This window comes from Mugil cephalus, chromosome 17, assembly GCF_022458985.1.
Source record: "Mugil cephalus isolate CIBA_MC_2020 chromosome 17, CIBA_Mcephalus_1.1, whole genome shotgun sequence".
In the NCBI taxonomy this organism is placed as follows: Eukaryota; Metazoa; Chordata; class Actinopteri; order Mugiliformes; family Mugilidae; genus Mugil; species Mugil cephalus.
Window position 1 is genome coordinate 7,146,341 of NC_061786.1, and position 23,054 is coordinate 7,169,394.

Here is a 23,054-nt window from a genome sequence, read left to right on the forward strand (position 1 = left end):
TCTAGTTAGAGCTCTTGCTCCTCGTCCCTCAGTGTTTTTTCTCTGGATGAATTTGTTGAGTGGTGGGGGGCAAGGACATTTAAGAAGATGAGACATCCATAAAGATTTGATAGCTGTCTAGATCAAAAATATACTTTTTTTTTTTTTTTTTTAGGACATTACAATAATGAACGTGAAAGGAAAGGGTCAAATATTTTAAATAACGTTGTCATGGAAGTAACGTTAAGAATATCATGAATAAACTAAGACTTTATTCATCCACAAGGGAAACTGCATGGTCGTAGTGGCTTCAAAACATTACAGGGTATGAGTAAAAAAATGGAGGCAGGAGTAAATTATATACATATAATGATTAATAAGGTGCAATAATGTACATTAACATTACTAACATTAAAGTGTCTCAATAAACGATAACTTCACGTATTTGGTCACTGAAAGTGTGGGATCAGCACTTGTGTAAATAATAAAATGAATAACCAGGGTCCTGATGATGACTCACTGTCTCACATCATGAATATGTTCTGTGATATTGTTTAAACCAGTGCCTAAAAGAGGAATTTCGACTTCTTGAAAGATTGGATAAAAGGCTTATTAAACAAGAGGCGGAGCAGCCTGGGTGTTCTTTTTAACATGTTAAAACATGACTGTTCAAACTGAGGGAGTCCTCCAACAGGTGGCGCTGGAGCTCACTAAACCACAGAGGCGGGCTTCAGTCTCCCTCCACCAATGACAAGCGGCCCGGGTCAAAGTTGAAGGGTTAAATCCAATATGGCGGCCAGCAAACGAGTGCTTTATGTCGGTAAGTTCTTCTAGTTTTGGCAAAAAATACACTCAAACAAGGTAGTTTTACTATCGCTAGCGGGTGTGTTCGGTGCAGTATTACTGAACAGTTAGAGAAAGCGGAACCAGTAATGAATTAAACACATTTTAACAAATTTACGAACTTCTTAGAAAGAGAAGTAGGCTACAAAATAGGTACGTGTCCGCTTAAAACTGCAACTGTTGCTTATTTTAATCCTCGTACAGATTCCCCGGCTTCTTCTGTGAAGTATTTTACATCATGCTATATTATGAAATGTAAAGAATTTGAATAAAATGCTGAGTAAAATGTTTGAAGAGCAGAGGGTTTCCTGTGCCTTGAACGCAGCACGTTATTGTGTGTTTGAGTTTCATTTGAGTTTAATCATGTACATGTGTCTGGTCAGGTGGCTTGGCAGAGGAAGTGGACGAGAAGGTGTTACATGCTGCTTTTATTCCGTTTGGAGACGTTACAGACATCCAGATACCTCTGGACTATGAGACGGGTAAGATGGAGGATTTCTGCTTTTCATGTGTGCAACAGCTGCAGTTATTCTCAGCTACATTGAACTTTGTGGGCTGTCTAACTAAAATATTAAACTGTGTGTTGTGTTCAATTTTCAGAAAAGCACAGAGGATTTGCATTCATTGAATTTGAGCTGGCAGAGGTATGTCCAGTTAATGATCTACTAATGAAATACTGTGATTGTAACAACAAATGCCATTATTAATGAATGGATTGAACAGTCTGTTATGATTACTTTAATGAGTGCCAAAAAGATTGTATGTGTTTAATTGGAATGCTGTCTTCTATGGAATGTAGTTGATAGTAGTCGGAGGATATCAGAGTAAACATGATCGGCATCTACAACATACACAGATCAGCCATAACATTATGACGAATGACTGGTGGAGGAAATGGAAATGGAAGCAGTGTGTTGAAAGCAGGAAACATGGGTAATAGGTATCCACAGACAGCACTCCGGGAGGCCATGCTGGCCACTGCTGAAAGCACCTACAGTGGGCACGTGAGCATCACAACTGGACAATGGAGCAGTGGAAGAATGAGGCCTGGTCTGATGAATCAGGTGCCATTTACCTGGGAAACTTATAGGCACCAGGATGCACTATGGGAAGAATCCGGGGGAACCAGGGCCAGGGTGTTGTTTTAGGCTTTGTTCTACTGGTAGACCCTGGGTCCTGCTATTCACATGGATGTTACTTTAACTGGACCGCAAGCAGCATTTAGTGGAATGTGATGGCGGTGTCCTCTTTCAGCAGGATGATGCAGGAGAGGTATGAGGAACACAACAATAGGTTCAAGGTGTTAACTTGGCTTCAAGATTTTGCACATCTCCAAGCAATGAAGCATCTGTGGAATGTGCTGGACAAACCAGTCCTATCCGCGGAGGCCCCCGCCACCCAAACATACAGGATTTAAGTGGATCTGCTGCTAAGGTCTTAGTGACAGATGTCACAGCGCAGCTTCATAGGTTTAGTTATTTTGGGGGCAAAACGGGGACCTACAGGTCTATTAGACAGGTGGTCATAAAGTTATGGCTAATCTGTGTATTACGGCCTTGATTGTAGCATTTTTCTATATTTAACCTATTGACGTTTTTTTGTCTTTTGCAGGATGCTGCAGCAGCTATTGATAACATGGTAACTAAACATTTGTTAATGTCTCTGAAATCTACTTTTTGTGACTTTAATCAAAAGTTCCCAAAAAATTTTCCTGATTTGAATTTGTTTTTTTTTGTGTTTTTTGCTATTAGAACGAGTCTGAACTTTTTGGTCGGACGATCCGTGTCAACATCGCCAAGCCCATGAGAATCAAAGAAGGTTCTTCTCGACCAGGTAATTGATTTAAAAAAATAAAAAGGCTCATAAATGGCGTAGCCTCTGAAATTTAAATCCTATTATTTTTACTGACTTTAACTCTGTTTTTCCCTCAGTGTGGTCTGATGATGACTGGTTGAAGAAGTTTTCAGGGAAGACCATGGAGGAGGCTGAGGCCGAGGCGGCGGCGGCTGGAGAGGCGGGCAGCACTGCAGCAGATGAGGTGCGGGGGCTTTCTTTGTATCCTGCGTTGTTGTTAGTCCAGTAACTACGACGACAGCTGTTCGTTTTATGTGACTTAACTCGAAGCTTCTCGCGACCACAACAAACGACAGACTCCACCTTCCTCACCCAGAACATACAAGCCATTCACCCATGTGCAGCGGGAAACATAGCACTTGACAGTTGTGGGGTCTCGACTCTAAATATGCTGAAATATTAAGTGTTGTGATTTGTTTTTACAGTCTGAGCCCCCCGCTAAAAAGGGCAGAGTAAATCCTCAGGTCTACATGGACATAAAGATCGGCAACAAGCCAGCGGGGAGGCTGCGCTTCCTCCTCCGGGCTGACGTTGTCCCCATGACAGTAGGTCTGTATCTACAAGTGCTGCATTTTCTCTCAGCACCTAGCTTCGTAACACACCCCTAAAACTAATTAACGTCTTTTGTATTTGTTTATTTTTTTTTACATAGAGAACTTCCGCTGCTTGTGCACACATGAAAAGGGCTTTGGCTACAAGGGCAGCAGCTTCCACCGCATCATCCCCCAGTTTATGTGCCAGGGAGGCGACTTCACCAACCACAACGGCACCGGCGGGAAGTCCATCTATGGCCGGAAGTTTGACGATGAAAACTTCGTCCTCAAACACACGGCTCCAGGTAAGCAGGAGCTCTCAGGGGTCGTGGTGAAATGAGTGAGGTTTCTGTTTGGGAGCCCTTGGGTTCACTGTCTATACTTTGTTTCTCGGGATCACAGGGCAGCTCTCCATGGCCAACTCTGGGGCAAACACTAACGGCTCGCAGTTCTTTATCACCACCGATAAAACAGACTGGCTGGACAACAAACACGTGGTGTTTGGAGAGCTGGTGGAGGGGATGGATGTGCTCCGAGCAATGGAGGTAAGAGATGAGGCAAGAAATCATTTAAACCTGGTATGTCATCGTATAAAGACACCAAGTGTCTTTATGAATTTTTTTTTTAAAATGTTGGAAGAAGTTTTTGTTTACCGACACTGATGGAACTGAGACACAAGCCACTGTAGCCTCATGTTTGATGTACGGTTTCAGCATCCTCTATTGTCCTTGTACTTTGAAAGCGCCGGACCTGACTAATATGGAGCTATGCTATTGTACTACGTGTCGAATGTGATTTGGCATTGTCATGATTACATAAGGAAAGAAGAGGATTTGGCACGCTTGGCAGCACTCTAAAACACAACAATGCTGTGCGGTACCACAGGTGTGGCCGTACCTCGAGCACTTTAATGCCACCGTGAATCGCAGATTTTGATTTGTGTGTTGACCATGGGGCAGCTTTCCACTCCACCTCAGTCCATCTTAAAAGAGCTCGAGCTCAGAAGAGGCGGAGCTGCCAGAGGGCCAGAAGACCAGACGTTCAATATTGATTTTTAGCCTGGTCTGTCATGTCCATAAATTTCAGCAGACTAATACATTCAGCTTCTTTGTCATTACACATGTAAAGGCACAGAGCAACAAAATAAATGCAGTTCAACATCTAACCAGAAGTGTAAAAAGCAGTAAGTGCATGTAACATAAATAGTGTGGTATATATGTACAGATGAAACCATATATACAGCTGAGTGAGCAAAATAGACACAATGATTGATTGAGGTACTAAAAACTGGGGAGACACCGTGTCTCGCGCCGCCTATTTTGCTGTTTAATGGCGTTAAATCTTTCGTTTACAGCCTTCTGTAACCCAAAAGCTGAAAATCTTAATTTTATTATTTCATTCAAACATGGAAGTGGAACATCACGCTGTCATAGTTGCACCTATTTGTGTTTTGTCACACCCATCGCTTAAATCTGTTTTCTCTCTGCAGGCTCAGGGGACTAAAGACGGGAAGCCGAAGCAAAAAGTGATCATTTCAGACTGTGGAGAATATGTGTGATCGGAAAAGACAATGTGTGCTTGTTTTGAGTGTGTGTATGTCTAAGACCAAGAGCGTGTCCGTTTTGTTTCGTACTTTGAGCTCACACCTTCTGCAATGTAAATATTTCAATAAACATTTTTATAAGGAATGATGTTGTTCTTTGAGCTGTTTTGCTGAACTCTGTCTTATTCCTCTATGATTACAGAAAAAAATAATAAATAAATAAAAAGTTTTAAGTGGTAGTGTTCTATTGGGCTATCCAAAAATCATTTCATCCCATCAGTGTGTGTAAAAACAACGTTTTGGTCACGTTTCACAGATTTCCCAGACCAGTCTAAACCGGAAAATTATCTTCGTGTAATGAATGCTCTGTTACTTGGTTGAACAAGTTGTTCGCGAGGAAGAAAAGACAAGCCACACCTGAGCAGGTTGAATGAGTAGAAGACATGTTTGGGAACTCCACCCCCTCCACTCCCGAAGTTGGGAAATCTACTGAGATTCTCACCGCGGAGGTTCATCCTAAGACTCCGCTCCGATTCCGAACCACAACAACGCCGTTTAAATTGTAAGTATTCAACTTTGTGTCCATGAATGTTGTCGGCATAGGTCGCAATGCGAATTTGTTGTAGTAGATTCAAATCTGGGGTGTTTTGGATATGCGCAATTGCGCGCGGACTGTAGAAGGTTTAAGTGTTTTCGTGAAGCGAACGGCAAATTTGAGTTCGTGATGTCAGACTTTCTCCACGCGGGCGCACAGAAAAATTACTGCTTTTATAAATGGAAGTGATCGCGTTACATTAAAGACTGTTGTCACATTAGTGTTAATTCTACATTTCGGACCCCTTTTATTTTTGCCTAAGCTCTTTGTAAACGCGTGAATTTATACTTTGACTCAGTCATATGTCACATTGTTTCTTTGTCTTTTCACCCCTTTTATATATCTGCGTTATGATCTTCTCGTTTCAGGCTGATAGGTACCTGAAGTTTATCTGTGTCTTTTCAGCCGAAAAGAGCTGTCTTCTATCAGCAGGAAGAGAAGGCAGACTGAACAAACCTCGTCATGAACTGGGCATTCCTCCAGGGCCTCCTCAGTGGAGTTAACAAATACTCCACAGCCTTTGGCAGAGTGTGGCTCTCTATTGTCTTCCTCTTCAGGGTGATGGTGTTTGTGGTGGCTGCGGAGAAGGTGTGGGGGGACGAGCAGAAAGACTTTAAGTGCAACACGGCTCAGCCGGGGTGCCACAACGTCTGCTATGACCACTTCTTCCCCGTGTCCCATGTGAGACTCTGGGCCCTGCAGCTCATCTTCGTCACCTGCCCCTCACTCCTGGTAGTCATGCACGTCGCCTACAGGGAGGACAGGGAGCGGAAAAACCGCCTCAAGTACGGGGACAACTGCCGGCGTCTCTACAAGGACACCGGAAAGAAGCGCGGGGGCCTGTGGTGGACCTACGTCCTCACCCTGGTCTTCAAAGTAGGTGTGGACGCCACTTTCGTCTATCTCCTCTACCACATCTACGAGGGCTACGACTTCCCCTCGCTCATCAAGTGTAAGGAGAAGCCCTGTCCCAACACGGTGGACTGTTTCATCGCACGGCCTACTGAGAAGAGAATCTTCGCCATCTTCATGGTGGTAACCAGCTTGGCCTGCATCCTGCTCTCCATTTTTGAAATCCTCTACCTGGTCGGCAAACGCTGCCGTGAGTGTTTTACCTCAATCCATCACTCCCGCCACATCACGACCAACAACATGTCCAGCGGCAGCAGCCTGATGGAGTCTAACAATCTAAAGGTGACGGACAAAATCCCCAAAACCCCTGCGCCAGCGTACAGTGTTGCTATGTCTTGAGATACAGAGACTATAGGAAAAGACTTTGTGAAAAAACAAAGACGTGGGAAAGCTGTTTCCCTCACTACACAGGCAACTTCCTTGAAAGACTTATTGAAAGAAACGTACTAGAGACTGAACTATAATGTTAGTTCTTTGCTGTTGGACAGGTTGAAATGCTCCAACATGAATGTGTCATTGCTCTGGAATGTGTGCATTGTCGTGTGTATTTACAGAGATTTGCTGTTTTACAGATGAAGTTCTACAGCAAAGAGTAAAAGCGAGCACCAAGCAAAGTCAGACTTAGCCCTGACATCAATTATATGAGTCACCCGATGGTTTGGATGGCTCCACAAACACATGTGGTTTTCTGTGTAAAATTTTCCCCCTGCTCAAGGCCAGCCTCAGAAAGTTTAACCCAGACTGCACCGAGTCTTTTGCTTTTGCTCGAGTGTGGACTCTTCGGGATTACTGTACTTTGTGTAATTTATCGTGGAAAGATTGTGCACGTTACTGTCTGTTTTTGCTGCCAATGTTGAAACCACTTTGTGTTTACTCCCGGTGTAGTGCAAACAAGTCCAAAGACAGTTATATAAACAGAATTGTTATTAGTATCAGGATGTATATGTTTCACAGCATCTGGGTGCAGTCTAACTGCATATCTGTCTATGTTTTTTTTTATTAAAGATTATTATTTTTGACTTTTGAAAACGTGTCTGTTTCAATGAGAAGTAAGAGAATTTATTGAGGTCTATCTACACTAATTGTAGTGTAATTTTAATAAACACACACTAAACTACAGGGCACAATAAGCCTACCTAAAAGGATTTGTTGACTTTGCACGTGCACTGAAAAGGCTCAGACTTTTCTTTTTCCTTCCACTTTTTCCATGTGGTTCATTACGCCCTTCCTCCCTCCACTGTTGCTATGAGCAACTCCTTCATTGTTTAGGTTGATTGGTACTTAGAAGAGGGCAGAGGAGGAGTCTCAGCCGTTGGTCCGATTCATCTGTGATGACGAGTGATCCGCCCAGCGCAGGAATTTGCCTGGCTCTGAATGACTTATTTCCAGACCTATCTCCCACACATGCCAAAACAGAGATGTTGTGTGAGTGAGAAGACTAATTTCCTCTCATTTTAGCTTTGGGACTTCCAGATGTTTTTTCCCCCCCAGTTTGCTCTTTCGAGGTATATTTCCTCTACCTAGGCACCACCACACAATAAAGAGTGATGTTTACAGATCTCAAACAGGAAAATGGCATTCCACAAACTGATAGGATAATCTGCAGGCGCCACTGTTAACAGTTCATTGCCACCATTAAAGAGGATTTCGGTGAACAGGGCTTCCAGTGAAATCTATCAACCAGTGAGAGACTTGTTAATCTGTGAGTGTGTTTTTTGTTCCACCTAGGCACAAAATGTGACATGTGATTGTCCAGATACCACAGGAGGAAACACATGCTTTTTTTTAATCTGCGTGTTTCCGCGAGTTTGTTGAGTCATGGGATCCCTAATGGTTTAATGATCACTTTTAGACTGGCCCCTGCACTGTCCTACATTGTTTTGTATGACAATTAAATCTACAGATTTGTGTTGTTTCAAAAGCAGTTCGGATCTTTTTAGTTTGTTTGTTTGTCTGGCTTTTCATATGCTCGACATGAAATATTTGTCCCATGTATGATAATCTATGATGAATGACTTTAATTGCTGGTTGCACAATTGCGGTTCTTCCGTGGTGAAAAGCTACAGCTCGGCCCAACACAACACAGAAAACAGAAGCAGTGTTGTGAAACGCAGTTTTACAGCAAATAAGCTACACGCAAGCTAACATAATTAAGGTCTTAGCGGTGTGGTTCACTTTCATTGATGTTGCGTTGTATTGGGTACTACCTACAGCGGGTGGTGGTCGGTGTGGCACCTCGTAGAAGCAGATAGAGTCACCGGCAACAAAGCCAAGCAATGAACTGCTGTGGGTGGGGTCAGCATGAAAACATGCTTTAGCCATGTGAACAACATGTTTATTTAAAGTATTCTCTCCGTTTACCTTGCTGTCAGACAGGCTTTTCTGATTAAGCACGGACGTTGTTACAGGACATGGGAGTTGCTGGTCTTCCTTTGCTTTTGTTCAGACCAGAATGATTTGAAGTCGCACGGTGGTAGACTAGCCTCTGCCGCATAATTTCAACAAGGCAAAATGTAGGTTTCTGTCAATGGACTCTGGTGCCTTTGAAGAGGACAGTGCATCAGCTGTGTTTCGCTGCTGACCCCATCCACCCATCCATAGGACTTCATTGCTTGGCTTCTACCAACCCAGGGCGTTCCAACCGCTACCTGTTGTTAGTAATACTGTGGATTTGGGAACTTCTCTTGAAAGAAACTGAACCTTCCCTCTGAAGGTTTTCAACTCAAAAGGGGGCTCGCCCAGTTGGCACTGCAGCCTGGGTTACGTGAATTGTTAGCGAGATACCTGCTGGCCTTATATGCCCTGTGATTGTTGTTGACTCTGTGTTTGAGCCTGTGGAGGCACAAATTCACCAAAAATCCCTATCACTAGTCAGATCCTCCGGGGTATGCTTACGGCCTGATCAAATCTTTCTCCATTCCGGTACATTTCCTTTGCTACCCAATGCCTGAAGTGAAAAGTGGTGTCTTGATCCTGTTGTCTTGTCACATCTTGTTGAGACTTGCAAACTGGCAAAGGGTGAGTCATATGCGTCTACCAGCTGTGTCACCGGCAGACTGACTGAACCTTTATGCACCTTGTCCCCCATCTAAGGAAATTCTTTTACCAAACTGGTCAAAATTTTACTGATGTGTGTGTGCTGATGCATCCAACAGCACAATGACTTTCCTTCAAACACATGTGGCAGTCAAAGACTTCAAGATGTTATATATGTCACTTAGATTCCAACTACAACAGTGTGCCTTGAGTTTTAGACAAAAGAAACCTTTTGTAAATATATAAATATTTATCAGTTTTGCACAATTGATAATAACGCCGTAACATCTGAAACAAACGCTTCCTAAAAAAACATTCAGATGGTCATTTTATTATTTGTGGGGGCCCGTGTTTCAGCCTTGTTCCAGAACAGTTTGATTTACCGTCTACATCCTCGTCAGCGAAGGGAAAACAAATACCAATGCGGCCTAATTATCAAGACAGGTTTCAGTTTGTGCCCGTTGTTTCAGAGAACTGTATCTTCTCCATATGTTCTTAGAAATGTTTAAGAAGAGATCCTCATCACCTCAGGACGTTTGGGCTATGTTTGGAGTCCAACCAAACCCGTCAAGACATTGTGTGTGAACACCGTGAATAAATGTGACGATGAACACAATGACTGAATGCAGACGTTGTGCAAGAACGGGCAAGTTGTGGCCCTGCCCTGGTACTACAAACAGGCAGATATGCAGTCGCCTTCAATGCACTCGCCATCTTGCAGTTAAAGTTAGAAAAGCTGCTGTGGGAGCTTTCTTTTTCTTCTTTTTGCTTTCACGACAACATTAGGTGTGTTTGACGTACACACCCGTATAAAGTGTAAGAAAAATTAGCCTAGTTCAAAGGACAGGTGATAAAGCGGAGACAAAAGCCACAGCTTATGGACAAGCAATGAAGATGAGCTCGTGAGCACTGGGAGTTTGTGAATGGCGACAGTGTCACCTGAGTAGACCACGGGTTTGAAAAGGATGAAGGAAAAGCAATCTTGTCTTACAGTTGCATAAAACAGAAGCAAAAGTTCACATTACTGCATTCATTTAACGAGGAGGATCAAGGAAATGAGGTCTGAATTCTAAACTACGTAAATTAATTAAGAAAGGGACAGGGAAGTATTCAGTTTAAAACAATTCTTTCCCCCTGCTTGTCATAGTTTTGGGAACTCGGAACAAAAATAATCAGAATCAGCATGACAAAAAAACAAAACAAAACAAAAAAATACTGTGCAGCCCAGGGTGTGTCCTTCCACCTACACCAGCGAAGTAGTCAGAACATGTTAAGACAGGGAGAGTGTCTGTTCCTGGAAACACGGAACAAGGCAACAATGAAGCAAAGCCTGTTGCCCCTGAAACGTTCCAAGGTGTTTGTCCCATGTAACACTGACTGACTGAAAGGTCTTAAGCTGCTGAATACATCTTGGCCTAGGGTTGTATACCGTTTTTTTTTTTTAATCTAATGTCCCTTTTGTGACCTGTTCTTTATGTTAATTCAGACCCTCACAAAGTAGTCCATAGTTTGCCAGATGCAGACACAGCGTGACCTTAAAAATCACAGTTTCATTTATTAACCTGGCTCCATGCCTATCGCTCAAGTGCAGGCCCACCTCCGCATCCTATTCAAGGTATCCGCAGACTGCTTCTATGAACTAACATAATAACCGCATAAATATTGAATCAATTTATCGCGCTGGCGAGAGAGAGAGAGAGAGAGAGAGAGGGAGGGAGAAAAAGCAACATCTGTAGCAACTGAAGACTTTCTTCTTTAACCACACCCACTGACGCTGGCGCATTTCTTTACACACTGCGCTCCTCTACCTGTCGAGTGGGACCAAATCTGTGCGTTAAGGGACCAAAGCGACCGTAAAGGGCCGAGAAATCCAACGGATATACATGTATACAGTTTTTATCCGCAGCTAATAATGGATTCATTCTTTTTTGGTAAGTGAAAACTAGGTTCTTTTAACTCTTTCTTTTAACTAAGTTCTTTTCGCCCGTCTAAGATCAGGATACATTTCGCAAATCGGTTTGCGTTTTAGCCAAATGGAAGGGAATGTGGTCCGAGCTGATTTTCACTGTGCCGGAACTATACGTACGATGAACACTGTTTTCGAGCCTGACTCGCCACGAAAATGTGTCCAAGTAGCTCGAGCTGTCCGTGCGTAAAAGGCTGTTGTAGACACACACATATTGAAATGTTTGAAATGACTGATTTTCTAAATGAACGGACACGCAGTTGGAGGCTGTTTTTCCTTAAATGTGTTCACATACAGATTTCTAAACAGGTATACTGCTTTACAAAAGAAGACAAAAGTCATGGGTGTGTTTTTAACGTTGTCCAACTCGTTTCCTCAGTGAGCAGTTCTGCTTGGGGCCTACTTGGAACTGTCTTAGTGGTTGTTTCTTATAAATTATGTTTAGGGGATGTTTTTTTTCCTTTACAACGAGCCAGCCCTGGGAGATGGATTTGTGAATTAAAAGTAAAAGCGGTTTTGTTTGTGATGTTTCAAAACTTGCTGAAGCGCTTGAGATATGTGAGTTAATTTACTTCCATTCTTCATTGTCCCTCATACAGGTCTGTAGATTATCTACCACCGTTACGAGAAGAATTCCAAAGAAAAGATTTTTGACTACCAGCCAGAGACATGGACTGGAAAACCTTCCAAGCCCTCCTCAGTGGGGTGAACAAGTACTCCACGGCGTTTGGCCGGATATGGCTGTCAGTGGTGTTTGTGTTCAGGGTGATGGTATACGTGGTGGCGGCGGAGCGAGTCTGGGGTGACGAGCAGAAGGACTTCGACTGCAACACCAAGCAGCCCGGCTGCGCCAACGTCTGCTACGACCACTTCTTCCCCATCTCCCACATCCGCCTGTGGGCCCTGCAGCTCATCTTCGTCACCTGCCCGTCCTTCATGGTGGTGATGCACGTGGCGTACCGCGACGACCGCGAGCGGAAGCACAAAGCCAAGTACGGCGAAGACAGCAAGCTGTACAACAACACGGGGAAGAAACACGGGGGCTTGTGGTGGACCTATCTGATCAGCCTCTTCGTCAAGACGGGCATCGAGGTCGCCTTCCTCTACATTCTCCACCGGGTCTACGACAGCTTCTACCTGCCAAGGCTGGTCAAGTGCGAGGTGTCGCCCTGCCCCAATCAGGTGGACTGCTACATCGGCCACCCGACTGAAAAGAAGGTCTTCACGTACTTCATGGTCGGAGCTTCGGCCCTCTGCATCATCCTCAACATCTGTGAGATCATTTATCTCATCTCCAAGCGCATCGTGCGATGCGCAAACAAGATGAAAAGGCGCAACCACAACATTGCCGTGCACCACAACGACCACAATGACTACAACGACGACCCCTTCAACAACTGCGACCGAACCACGTCGAGGCTCGACTTCAAGGACAAGCCTCCGTCCTTCAGGAGCGTGGCGTTCAAGTCTTCCTACAAGCCGTCTGCGCTGAAACTTGAGGAGAAGATTCGGGCCTCTGCTCCCAACCTGAGCACCGCTACATAATCATGGCTAATATTGGGAACAACAATGACCAACAGCTCAATACAGGTTGGATTCTAGTGACCTGAAAAAAGCAGACTCAGAACTATGAGCCATGAGCTGTGTGTCAGAGCCTGGAGGTTGACTCATCATAACTAGATTCATCCTGTGGGCCCTTGTGTCTATAACTCTCAAGAAGCGTATGGACTTTTCACGTTTCCAAGTCAACACCCACAATATTTACAAGTCAAGAGGAGCCAAAATGATTGGTTGCCGTTGTATGGTTTTTGATTGCGGTAGAGTATGTGCCTTTTCAGCGTCACCTCTATTAAAACATTCCAGGAGAGAGGCCCGGCCTTTTTTGTGATTTCAGTTTTGACACGGAAATTGTGACACGAGGAGGCTGGACACACCTGGTAGAGGTATTCATCCGCCCTACCAGTGTCTACAGTGGTGTGTCTGAGCGCTCCATTGTTACTGAGTGTTTCTCGAACGCTTCAGTGATCTCCTATGTTTAATTCTAACTCATATCATGATGTCGTTGTCTCAATATTATGCCATGGTAAGCCCAAAGTCAGTTAAGGACTTGGTAAACAATTCTGGACTGGAGCTTGGATGCTCCACGGTGATACTTGAAGGTGTGCAAACTGTCACAAAATGAGGTTTTGTCGCATTTATTTCTCATATAAGACCAAATACAGATCAAAAACGCATATATTGTTGCTTTGCTTCATCTGAAACCTTGCCCGGGGTACTCGCAGGGCTTCAGGCAGCCACACGTTGTACATAGAGTGCCTGTGTTTTGACATGCTTGTACACAATCTCGCCTGATCCAGGACCACTGTTGATTTAAATAAGTTGAAAGGAATGCTGCTGTATAATTCTGTGTTGGTAGAGCTGGAAACAGTGGAGGGAGTGAGGGAACAAGTAGACGGCACATTTTACTACTTTTTAGGATTTTGTTTTGTTGCTGTTGTTGTTGTGAGTCAAAAAACTTTGGCTCACCATTGTGGACATCAGATGGAAAAGTATTTTCTGCACTTAATATTTCATCTCTATGGTTTTTTTTTTTTTTTTTATAAATGTAAATATATTAAATCTATGTGTTGTATTTGGTGTTGCAGTAATGTTTTTTTTCCCCCCACTAATTAATTCAGGGTGAGAGTGGTTGAAGTGAAGGGATGAATGAGGTTGAATGCGAAGGAGATGATACCCTTAGGGGGAAGGGGGGAACACAGGAAGCGAGATTCAGGTTGGGAGGCTTTGGTTCATCTGATTATTGTCATGGAAGAAGGAAGAAGAAACCAAAAAGAGAGATACGTGAGCCGTGGTCTTGTTCCTGAAACCAGTTTATAACTCTCATCTCATCTCATCTATGTTAAATTTGTTTTGGAATATGATTCCTGTTTGGAAAACTAGTTTAAGGTTCACTTTTGTACCGCATCCAAATGTTTTCCTCCACTCTTAAAAGACTGGAAAACGTGCCGGGGTGTTGTAGACCCCAGTCAGGTGAGTTTCAGATGCACCCGCATCCACAGATAAAGATAAATGGTGAAACGTCACCAAGCGACGTGACAATCCCTTGTCCCTCCCTCTGTGAAGTTTATTATAATAATTTTCCACTGCTGTTGACTCATAACTACATTTCCTGCATCTATCAATAACTAGGCCTCCATGTCAGTTATGAGGTGTTCATTGTTAATCACCGTGACATGTTTATTTTTGTTTACAACAAAGATTGTATGATGCTTGTAGATGTTGTGCTGGGAGCACCCGCTGTAAGAATCTCAGTGGGCCCGTCAGACTTGCCAGTCAGGTTTCAAAAGGTGCAGCAAAGTATTTGTTTATTCTGAATCATTTGTACAAGCAGAGACTATGGAGGCTATAAAAGCACAACTCTCACTTACGCGATTTGCCTTTTATGGTCAAAGCTGATTTCAATTCACGCTGACAGATACACGACTGACCATATGAAAGGTGGAAAATTATGATCAGCGACACATTTGCTTAAAGAAATAATTATTTATTATTGAAACTCCCAACCTGTATGTACACGATGGTTATAAAGTGTCATATTTTAAAATAAATAAATGTGTTGAAGTAAAACTACTAATAATAAACAAAAAAAATAAAAATTAAAGGTAACATTTTCCACATGAGAACAATGCCCAAGTTCACAAGGACAAAAGATTTTCACAGATGCTTCCTGTAAAAACAATCCATTTGAAGACTGACGACTTGCCTACAGTGGATGATAGCAATGAAAAAACAACACTTCTGTCAGCACTGACATCAACAGTGAGTTCATCCATCCCAGGGACATTTACACACACAATAATTTAATATCATGAACAAAGCCTGTGCTTCACTTGGGTTGACCCACTTCCCAGAATGTCATCGAAGTCCAGCGTAAAAATAAAAACAAGTGAAGGCATCATTTTAAACAAATGTGATCTGCATAATTGGAGGGACCCTACATAAGGCACCATTTCAGAAACGCTATCATGTAGTGAACAGAGAAAAGGGTCAATACCATCAATTATTAAATATTTTCATAGAGGACAAATCAACAAATAAATTACAACTGAAACATGGAGAACGGAGCCTACAGAAGATGATAGTTCCCGGTTACATGGTCATGTTGCGGTGCGTGAAACGACGTTACTTGTCTACAACTTGCAGGAGGCCTGTGCCACTTTGGAGCTGGTCTTTCTGTTGAGGGTCCGACAGATGAAAGCGCCAGCGTCCATGAGCTTTGAGAGGTCCACCCCCTGAGATGAGGGAAGAAAGTCAAAGAGTCAAATCCGAGCAGTTCGGTGTCTGATCAGTGTCCACGGTTTAGTATTTTTCGGACGAGACTGACGCGTTTAACGCAGTCATGAACATTTTTCTCACACAAGATCCAAAGTAGGTACACAGATCGCTAGATAGATAGATAGATTTATTCTTATTTATAACCTTTATTTAACCAGATAAAAACCACATTGAGATCAAGACCTCTTTCGCAAGGATAACCTGGGCAAGAAGGCAGCAGCACACGCCATAACAATCAAGACAGACGAACAACAACAACAAACAAGCAGCAAAAAAATCCTACACAAAAACCATTAAAATATAAAAATACTAAAGTGCGGGTAAATACGAAGTATAAAGTGCAGCAGTAATAGATACAGTAACAAATTAAGAATATAGGCACTGTTCAAAAGATTTATCTTGACGGTTTCTTAAAATAGAGCTTAAAATATGCTTCCAATGAAACAAGTTCTGATATTTTTAGTTCAGATTGGAGGGCTTTCCAAGCAGAGAAACCGAATGCTTTTTTACCCGTTCCAGTTCAGACAGATAGAGAACACAATGGCATAATCTTAAGAAAATAAAGTGTGGCTTCTTACAGTCTGGATCCCAAGTCCGTGCAACATGTAGACTACATCTTCAGTCGCGACATTCCCAGAGGCCCCCTGTGCATAGGGACAGCCACCCAGTCCAGCTACTGACGAGTCCACCACACTGACTCCCATCTGAAAAACACAGAAATTCAAAATCAGATCAACAATGTGGACATCCTATTATATGTTTGTGTTATTTAAGAAATACATTACTATAATGAGAATCGAGCCGGACCTGTAAGGCTACCAGGATGTTAGCCAGAGCCTGGCCGTAGGTGTCATGGCAGTGCACTGCCAGAGCACTGAGTGGCACCTCTCTGCTCACCGCCTCCAGCATCGCGGTCATGCTGCCAGGAGTCCCTACTCCGATGGTGTCCCCCAGAGAGATCTCATAGCAGCCCATGGAGTAGAGACGCTTTGCTACCTGCGGGACAAAGCTTCACTGGTTACGGCACTTGCACCTTTGTGTAAGAATCACAGACTGTTGCTCATTTAAATAACGTGAATAACATCACGTCAGCACTCACATAGGCGACTTTTTCAGGCGCCACCTTCCCCTCATACGGGCACCCGACGACACACGAGACGTAACTGTGGTGACAGGAAACGAGAAAGATTAAAACGGTTGACGGTTTGCTTGCGGCTGAAAGGGAAACCGAAAGGAATCTTACCCTCTAACTGGCACGCCGGCCTCCTTAGCTGCGGCCATAACCTCGTCAAAGCGCTGTAAACTCTCGTCCACGGAGCAGTTTATGTTCTTCTTACTGAACATTTCAGACGCAGCACCAAATATGGCTACCTCCGACGCTCCTGCCTTCACCTGCAGTAAATAAAACCATTTTGTTTAAGCATAGCTGAGCTCTGAAACGTTTTAAGCACCACGTTCACAGGAAGCTGGGCATGCAGCATAGCTATGTAGCTGCTGGTAAAACGTGCTGGAATATGATGTTTGACACTCACGGCAGCCTGGAAACCTTTAAGGTTGGGGGCAAGGACCGGATAAGACACTCCTGGTTTCTTCCTGATGCCCTTCATGACCTCCATCTGGTCTGCCATCTGACATGTGGGCAACAGAAACCAGTCAGAGGAGAAGAAAACAGACAACATTCATTCCTATACACACTGCGGTTTCTGTGCAGCCCACGGAGAGGTGTGTTCCACACGAGGGAAACATACTCACCTGTGGAACCCATTTTGGAGAAACAAAGCTGGTGGCCTCGATGACAGAAAGCCCCGATTCTGACAACATGTTGATCAAGTTAATCTTAGCCTCCGTCGGTACAATCGTCTGAAAATGGAAACAATAACACAACAAGATGAACAAGATACACACTGACAGACCGTAACACACAACGTTATTTTCTCAGCTATGCTATGGTGCTACTAATACTGTCTCTCCTGAACAGTTTTAAGGCTAAACTAGGGAATTTGAGTTGTAATGCGAATAAATGACATAATATTACCTTCTCATTTTGAAGACCATCTCTGGGTCCCACTTCCACTATTTTCACCTTCGCTGGAAGAGCATGACCTGCTCTCACACCAGCCTAAAAACACACACAAACACAGAAGTGACAAACAGCGTTAAATTAGAAATAGCCGACCCGTTCAAACTAAACAAAAAGTGTCCAACTTTCTCGTCGTGTACCTAACGTAACTAGCAGGCCCGTAGAGGGCGTTAACAGCTATCGTGTAAACACAGTTTCCACAGCAAAAAACGCCCCAGCAGAAAACACAAAAGCAAAATAAAACTCACTGCGTTCACGTTCGCCGCGGAGCTGAACGCCAGGTAATGCTGACCCATACCCGAACTCAAAACACTTCTGTTGACCAGTCTCAGGACGACCGCCATGATGCTCCAGCCTCTCTTCTGACGTCACGTTTTATGTTCCCCGGAAGCGGAGGAGCGCTGAGCTGAGAGCACCGCGAGGGCGCCATCTACAGGCAGGGAATTGGTATTGAAAGCAATCAATGAAACGAAAATCTCAACGACTGCACGGGTGATAAGAATCGTTAAAGGATAAAAAAAAGTCGGTACTAATTATTTCCACGACTGTAAACGAGTGAATCAACAACCAACAGTGAATTTTAGCAATTTATTTATTTATTTTTGTTTTTATTTTTTTGTAACTTAGCCTCCTAAGCTTTTCCTAGTGTGGCAACAAAGAGTTGCTCTAAAAACGTTTTTGTTTTGTTTTGTTTTTTATTTTAAATTATATTATTATGTGTGCCCCTTTATAACTGATGCCCTAAATTAACTGTATGACTTTAATCAGACCATTTTTATTCACACAGGAAAACAAAAATACTTTAATTTCCAAGACAGGTATATTTGTATTTAAATGAATTCCCATTCACACTTATTAAATGAAGTTATTATAACACAGGTTGAAGAGCAAGACCAGAACATGGTTAATTCTATTTCCTGTGTTTATATAATAGAGGTGTGTGTAATCCCCCCTGTCTTCATCACAGTTCTCAGCACCCACCTCTCCTCTCTCCTGTGCTTCCTCTTCTCTTTTTCAATACTGAAACCTGCAGGTCAACTGAGGCCTCCAGAGATGCGAGATCTTCTCTTGGGTTCCTTTGCATCTTCCATCTCTACCTTTGACATCAGCCGTCCCTTTTCCTATTATCCCTCCATCGTTTTCACTTGAGATCTGTCGACTTATTAACCTCCTTGCATCAGTTAAGGCAGGGTCTTGTTAGTGAATAATGTCATAAAGTAAATAAAAAACAGAAGCTTCATTTGGGGATTTCCTCCTTGTTCATGATAAAAGCCTCGGAGACAAGTGTATAAAAATATCTTTAATGTGTCAAAAAGTAAAAAACAAAGCAACAACAACAAGAAATAAATTATAATCATGTTTGTATCATAGTGCATATCATGACCAAATATTAAAAGCAACCATGACACTGAAAACAGTCTGCTCTTACTTTTCCCCACAGACAGAGAACTCATAGAGCATCACTCTATCTGTTCTCTTAGTTCTGCCCAAGTGCCAGAAGATAATCCCCGTAAGCAGCAGAGGTGTGATGCTCTTTCATGGACATGAAAACAACACTTATTGGAAATATTATCATACAACCACAACTGAAGCAAAGGAAACGGCGAACACCGGTGCATGCTTTGGATACTGCATATATTGATGAAACTTAACAAAAAGCTTTACACTTTGTCATGAATGTCAACATAAATCAAAGATCAAGTAGTTTTATTTAACTAATAGACAACTAATATATCATAAATGTGCATATTTACATAAGTGGATCCCATATTTTGTGCATAACTTCTCTTTCATGGCTTTAACACACTCACACATAAGTCAGTATTCGGGCACGCATCTGCGCGCACGCACTTTGGTCCCGTTTCACTGCAGCTCCTCGTCACTGTCGTCCACTTGCTGGATAATGAGGTCGGCCCCCGAGTCTTCGGCCAGGTCGTCATCATCGTTCACCATCCAGCTCCTCTTGGTGTCGCCCTCCTCCTCCCCGTCCACGCCCAGCAACAGGGCCGGCTCCTCATTGGGCCCCTCCAGACTGTCCATGGGGATGTCGTCACAGCCCACTTCCTGGATGCACGCAGTACACATGCGGTAGCGTCGTGTGCCCTCGCACACCACATGACCAGTCTCCTCTGTAACCTGACACTTGCACTTCCTGCACACCAGCTTCCTGGCTTGATGGATCTGTAGGGACGCAAGTAGTTTAAGAGCAGGCGAAGATGTATTAATTGTTAATGCGACTTCGTTTCGCTCATCCACTGTCATATTACTGCTCGTGTTCTGGTGGCTGTATGTATCCAAATTTTGGATCTCACCTCGTGGCAAGGAATAAACCTACCGTTTCAAAATGGCTGCGGAGATGCTCCAGACGAGTAAAGCGCTTATTGCAGGCCTGACACGGGTATGGCCTCTCTCCAGTGTGGCAGCGCAGGTGACGCTTGAGATCTGCCTTCCTCTTCACCGTGTGTGTACAAAAGGGGCATTTGAAGCGCATAATAGGGTTGGAGTCTGCAAAAAGGAGGAGAAACGGTTCAGACACGAGGCTTTTCATTTCTAAAGAGTTGGCTTCTAACGGGGGATACGCTGATGCCATTCTCTTTATGACCGAGAACGCTAATTTCTTCTGTAAAACCCACCTTTATTAAAGTTTCCGATCACACCAACAATCTGTGGTAGAGTGGCGTACAGCTCCTCTGCCTTTTCGGCCTTCTGCGACCTCGCCTCTTGAATGTCCAAGTCCTCGTGCTGGTTCGAACGAGTGCTGTTGGCTGCTTTCCTCTTTGTCCCCCCTTTTCCGCGTCGGCGCTCTGATCCAGGCAAGGTGTACAGAGGGTCCTGAGGGTCCTGCAGGTCCTCTGGCTCTGGCCCGAGCTCATTAGTGGGGCTGCTTGGATTGGTCTTCAGGGCCGAGGTAGTGGAATCCTGGTCTTGGTCTTTCCCCATGAAGCTCGACTGGGATCTGGAGTTGTCCCGGGTCCAAAGCGCAGGCGGCGGGCTGACGGAGCGCGGGCCTTGCTGCTGCTCCACGGACTCGTCCCCTGCTATGCTGGTGAAGCTACAAGTCTCCGACAGGCTAAGGCATCGGTCGCTGTCTTCGTCCTTCACACTGATGTCCAAAGAGGATTTGATGAAGTTCTTGCAGTAGTTGATGACATTGTTCATCTGAAGGTAGCTGGCTGCGGACATGACCTCGATCACGTTGTGGCTCGAGAGATCCAGCTGGCCGGAGTAGATGAAATCCAGGATGACGGTGAACGTCTCGGGGGTGAAGACGTCGAAGGTGGCGTTGACGGAGTCGGGCAGCCCGTCAGGTCCCTGGGACAGAAGCATGCGAAAGTAGCCGCTGCTGGCGAACAGGACATTGCGGTGGGCCCGGAAGAGCTGGCCCTCCACCAGCACGCTGCAGTCACAGAACAGCTCCTGGCGGCGCTGCTGGTTGAGCTGCTTGAGCAGGTTGCTTTGGTGAGACACTGTGATGTCGGCCGTGTTGAACCACCTCTGGGGCTGCCTGCAGGAGACAACATGACAGCACTCTCACTGGCTGTGTATGCAGCACTGACTGACTTGTTCTGAAAGAAAGTGACAAATCATAGAAGTCTTGGAGACCTCACTCATTACTATAACTGAGACACTTCTAACTTCCTAATGTCAGGGCCATTAGGATGATACATGCACATATAATGGATCGTTTTAGGCCTCTATGTATTATTTAAGGAGGGAACACTGGCTATCATTCACGAGACGCCTGAACTTGCCACATCTTAGTTTGACAAAATATACAAAATATTAATCGCAGGTCACACTGCAACACAACACACCAATAACACCCCATAGATGTAACTGTCAATTACCGCATCTTTGTCTCAGAGCTGGATTACCTCCAGCTCCGCAGAAGGCCCAGCCCTCCCGACCTCCTTCTGCGTTGTGATTCGCCGAACGACCCTTCAATCAAAATCATCTTCTAATGGGCTACACCCGGCTCCAGCGAGGGAGCATCGGGTGACAAAACCTGTAATCATCGCTGAGAGCTAAACCCCATCAAAATCCCAGATGCCTCAAACGCATCGGTCTGCTGGGTAGATGAGAGAAAATGAAACAGCGCGACCGGACACGGCTCCAAAAAAGAAATATAAAAAATGAAAGAAAAATCTGCAGCAACCTCGTTTTCAGAATACGTCTTATATCATTGACAGTAACCTACTTGGCAACCCAATGACTGAATTAAAGCTCATCCCTTTTTTTTTTTTTTTAGTTTTTATTATTATTATTAATATTTTTTTAATAAGACCTGCGATGTTCTTTGAGGGGCTGCGCAGCGCCCGCACTGTGCGACGCCCGCCCGCAAGACTCCGCGGTGCCTTTAATGTCAAACCACCAAACCAAGTCTCTTATCTCCACCGAGCTCACTCTCCGGTTAATTCAGACACCATTCGACCTACAAAACGACGAGAGAGCGCCGCAGTCCTGCGAGAGAAAAACGGGCAGCGGCGCACCGGAGCAGCCCAGCCTGTCCTGGAGCGACGCCCACTTCAGGCGACAGCAGAGCACACAATAGAAAAACAGACGCAAACCTCCAGGAACTGAGCCGATACAGAAATATGTACGCGTTGTACACTGGTGCGGGGAATGTGACGCGCTAATACGCCCGTTTTCATCCTCAAGACCACCCCCCCGCCCCCCACCCCAAACATCCCCACACTTCTCGCCGGAGGTCCGGAGCGCAGCGAGCAGCGGGGAGGATTTGCCTGCTGCCCAGAGCGAGCGACTCCTTCCCAGGCGCGAGGTGTCGGCAGGACCCGCTTACGCCCCACGCCGTGATACCCCCGCTTTGACAAAAAAATCCATCGATACTCACTGGTGACTCGATTCACCCGGCGCCCGATAGAGTCGACTTGCCCCCAAGTCCGCCACCATATCCATTTTTGATTTCCTTTTTTTTTTTCCCACCCTCTGCTCCTTTTTTTTCTCTCGTTCAGGGTCCACAGTCAGACACTTCCTGCTCAGCCCTAAAGACCGAAACCCGGTTAGAGAGACTGGAGCACTGTGCTGACGTGGGTGTTTATTAACTGGGTGCCCGAGGGTTCAAGGAGCCATTTAAAGCCCCAGCGCCCCGTTTAAAAAGTACAGTATGATCTTGAATATTAAACACAGCATACCTCTCTGTCTAAACTGAGCAATGTTTGTGCAAGATTTCTGCAGGGGTTCATTGTGTTGACCTTCCAGTAGCTAAAGGCAGAAATCTACGTTTGCATGTAAACATTTTTCATTTTATAGTGACTTTAAAGCAACCTCTTCACACTTACAGGTGTTTGTGTCTTGTATCATGGTTTAATCTCACGTGGTCAACCACCATTACTCACAATCATTCAAAACACCTTTTG

General features: G+C 44.4%; 5 protein-coding genes across 8 annotated transcripts; 3 read left to right on the forward strand and 2 right to left on the reverse strand.

Annotated features, from left to right (window-relative positions):
• Nucleotides 1-683: 683 nt before the first annotated feature.
• Nucleotides 684-4,897, forward strand: ppie (peptidylprolyl isomerase E (cyclophilin E)). Its single transcript, XM_047611661.1, has 10 exons — nucleotides 684-799; nucleotides 1,206-1,304; nucleotides 1,423-1,466; nucleotides 2,434-2,460; nucleotides 2,574-2,655; nucleotides 2,754-2,860; nucleotides 3,102-3,225; nucleotides 3,329-3,514; nucleotides 3,612-3,754; nucleotides 4,699-4,897. Exons 1-10 carry the CDS (start codon nucleotides 769-771, stop codon nucleotides 4,765-4,767), a joined length of 912 nt encoding a protein of 303 aa, XP_047467617.1. The 5' UTR covers nucleotides 684-768; the 3' UTR covers nucleotides 4,768-4,897.
• A 261-nt stretch (nucleotides 4,898-5,158) lies between these two features.
• Nucleotides 5,159-7,288, forward strand: gjb10 (gap junction protein beta 10). 2 transcript variants are annotated; one of them, XM_047611662.1, is made up of 2 exons: nucleotides 5,159-5,314; nucleotides 5,716-7,288. In XM_047611662.1, the coding sequence occupies exon 2, from the start codon at nucleotides 5,810-5,812 to the stop codon at nucleotides 6,596-6,598; it is 789 nt and encodes a 262-aa protein (XP_047467618.1). In that variant the 5' UTR covers nucleotides 5,159-5,314; nucleotides 5,716-5,809; the 3' UTR covers nucleotides 6,599-7,288. The 2 variants fall into 2 exon arrangements, with proteins under 2 accessions (XP_047467618.1, XP_047467619.1); XM_047611663.1 differs by having other exon boundaries at nucleotides 5,173-5,314; nucleotides 5,753-7,288.
• A 3,774-nt stretch (nucleotides 7,289-11,062) lies between these two features.
• On the forward strand, nucleotides 11,063-13,893 carry gjb3 (gap junction protein beta 3). The gene is made up of 2 exons (XM_047611407.1): nucleotides 11,063-11,226; nucleotides 11,861-13,893. The coding sequence occupies exon 2, from the start codon at nucleotides 11,931-11,933 to the stop codon at nucleotides 12,804-12,806; it is 876 nt and encodes a 291-aa protein (XP_047467363.1). The 5' UTR covers nucleotides 11,063-11,226; nucleotides 11,861-11,930; the 3' UTR covers nucleotides 12,807-13,893.
• An 896-nt stretch (nucleotides 13,894-14,789) lies between these two features.
• Nucleotides 14,790-18,094, reverse strand: hmgcl (3-hydroxy-3-methylglutaryl-CoA lyase). The gene is made up of 9 exons (XM_047611405.1): nucleotides 17,925-18,094; nucleotides 17,632-17,715; nucleotides 17,349-17,456; nucleotides 17,129-17,224; nucleotides 16,840-16,988; nucleotides 16,696-16,759; nucleotides 16,404-16,592; nucleotides 16,175-16,300; nucleotides 14,790-15,553 (listed from the first exon to the last, which is right to left on the reverse strand). Exons 1-9 carry the CDS (start codon nucleotides 18,018-18,020, stop codon nucleotides 15,452-15,454), a joined length of 1,014 nt encoding a protein of 337 aa, XP_047467361.1. The 5' UTR covers nucleotides 18,021-18,094; the 3' UTR covers nucleotides 14,790-15,451.
• An 867-nt stretch (nucleotides 18,095-18,961) lies between these two features.
• zbtb8a (zinc finger and BTB domain containing 8A) lies at nucleotides 18,962-22,905 on the reverse strand. Of its 3 annotated transcripts, none has more exons than XM_047611541.1 (4): nucleotides 22,529-22,905; nucleotides 20,310-21,181; nucleotides 20,012-20,181; nucleotides 18,962-19,857 (listed from the first exon to the last, which is right to left on the reverse strand). In XM_047611541.1, exons 1-4 carry the CDS (start codon nucleotides 22,591-22,593, stop codon nucleotides 19,540-19,542), a joined length of 1,425 nt encoding a protein of 474 aa, XP_047467497.1. In that variant the 5' UTR covers nucleotides 22,594-22,905; the 3' UTR covers nucleotides 18,962-19,539. The 3 variants fall into 3 exon arrangements, with proteins under 3 accessions (XP_047467497.1, XP_047467499.1, XP_047467498.1); XM_047611543.1 differs by having other exon boundaries at nucleotides 20,310-21,242; XM_047611542.1 differs by lacking the exon at nucleotides 22,529-22,905 and adding an exon at nucleotides 21,525-22,516.
• Between the last annotated feature and the right edge of the window lie 149 nt (nucleotides 22,906-23,054).

Coding starts and splice junctions, on each gene's coding strand:
- gjb3 (XM_047611407.1), top strand. CDS start 11,931: ATGGACTGGAAAACCTTCCAAGCCCTCCTCAGTGGGGTGAACAAGTAC.
- gjb10 (XM_047611662.1), top strand. CDS start 5,810: ATGAACTGGGCATTCCTCCAGGGCCTCCTCAGTGGAGTTAACAAATAC.
- ppie (XM_047611661.1), top strand. CDS start 769: ATGGCGGCCAGCAAACGAGTGCTTTATGTCG. Junction 1,305..1,422: donor ACCTCTGGACTATGAGACGG/GTAAGATGGAGG, acceptor TTCAATTTTCAG/AAAAGCACAGAGGATTTGCA. Junction 3,515..3,611: donor CCTCAAACACACGGCTCCAG/GTAAGCAGGAGC, acceptor TCGGGATCACAG/GGCAGCTCTCCATGGCCAAC.
- zbtb8a (XM_047611541.1), bottom strand. CDS start 22,593: ATGGATATGGTGGCGGACTTGGGGGCAAGTCGACTCTATCGGGCGCCG. Junction 21,182..22,528: donor CCGGGTGAATCGAGTCACCA/GTGAGTATCGAT, acceptor TGTCTCCTGCAG/GCAGCCCCAGAGGTGGTTCA. Junction 19,858..20,011: donor TCCGCAGCCATTTTGAAACG/GTAGGTTTATTC, acceptor GCGTCCCTACAG/ATCCATCAAGCCAGGAAGCT.
- hmgcl (XM_047611405.1), bottom strand. CDS start 18,020: ATGGCGGTCGTCCTGAGACTGGTCAACAGAAGTGTTTTGAGTTCGGGT. Junction 17,716..17,924: donor CCGCGGCGAACGTGAACGCA/GTGAGTTTTATT, acceptor GTGTGTTTTTAG/GCTGGTGTGAGAGCAGGTCA. Junction 16,989..17,128: donor TTAAAGGTTTCCAGGCTGCC/GTGAGTGTCAAA, acceptor TATTTACTGCAG/GTGAAGGCAGGAGCGTCGGA.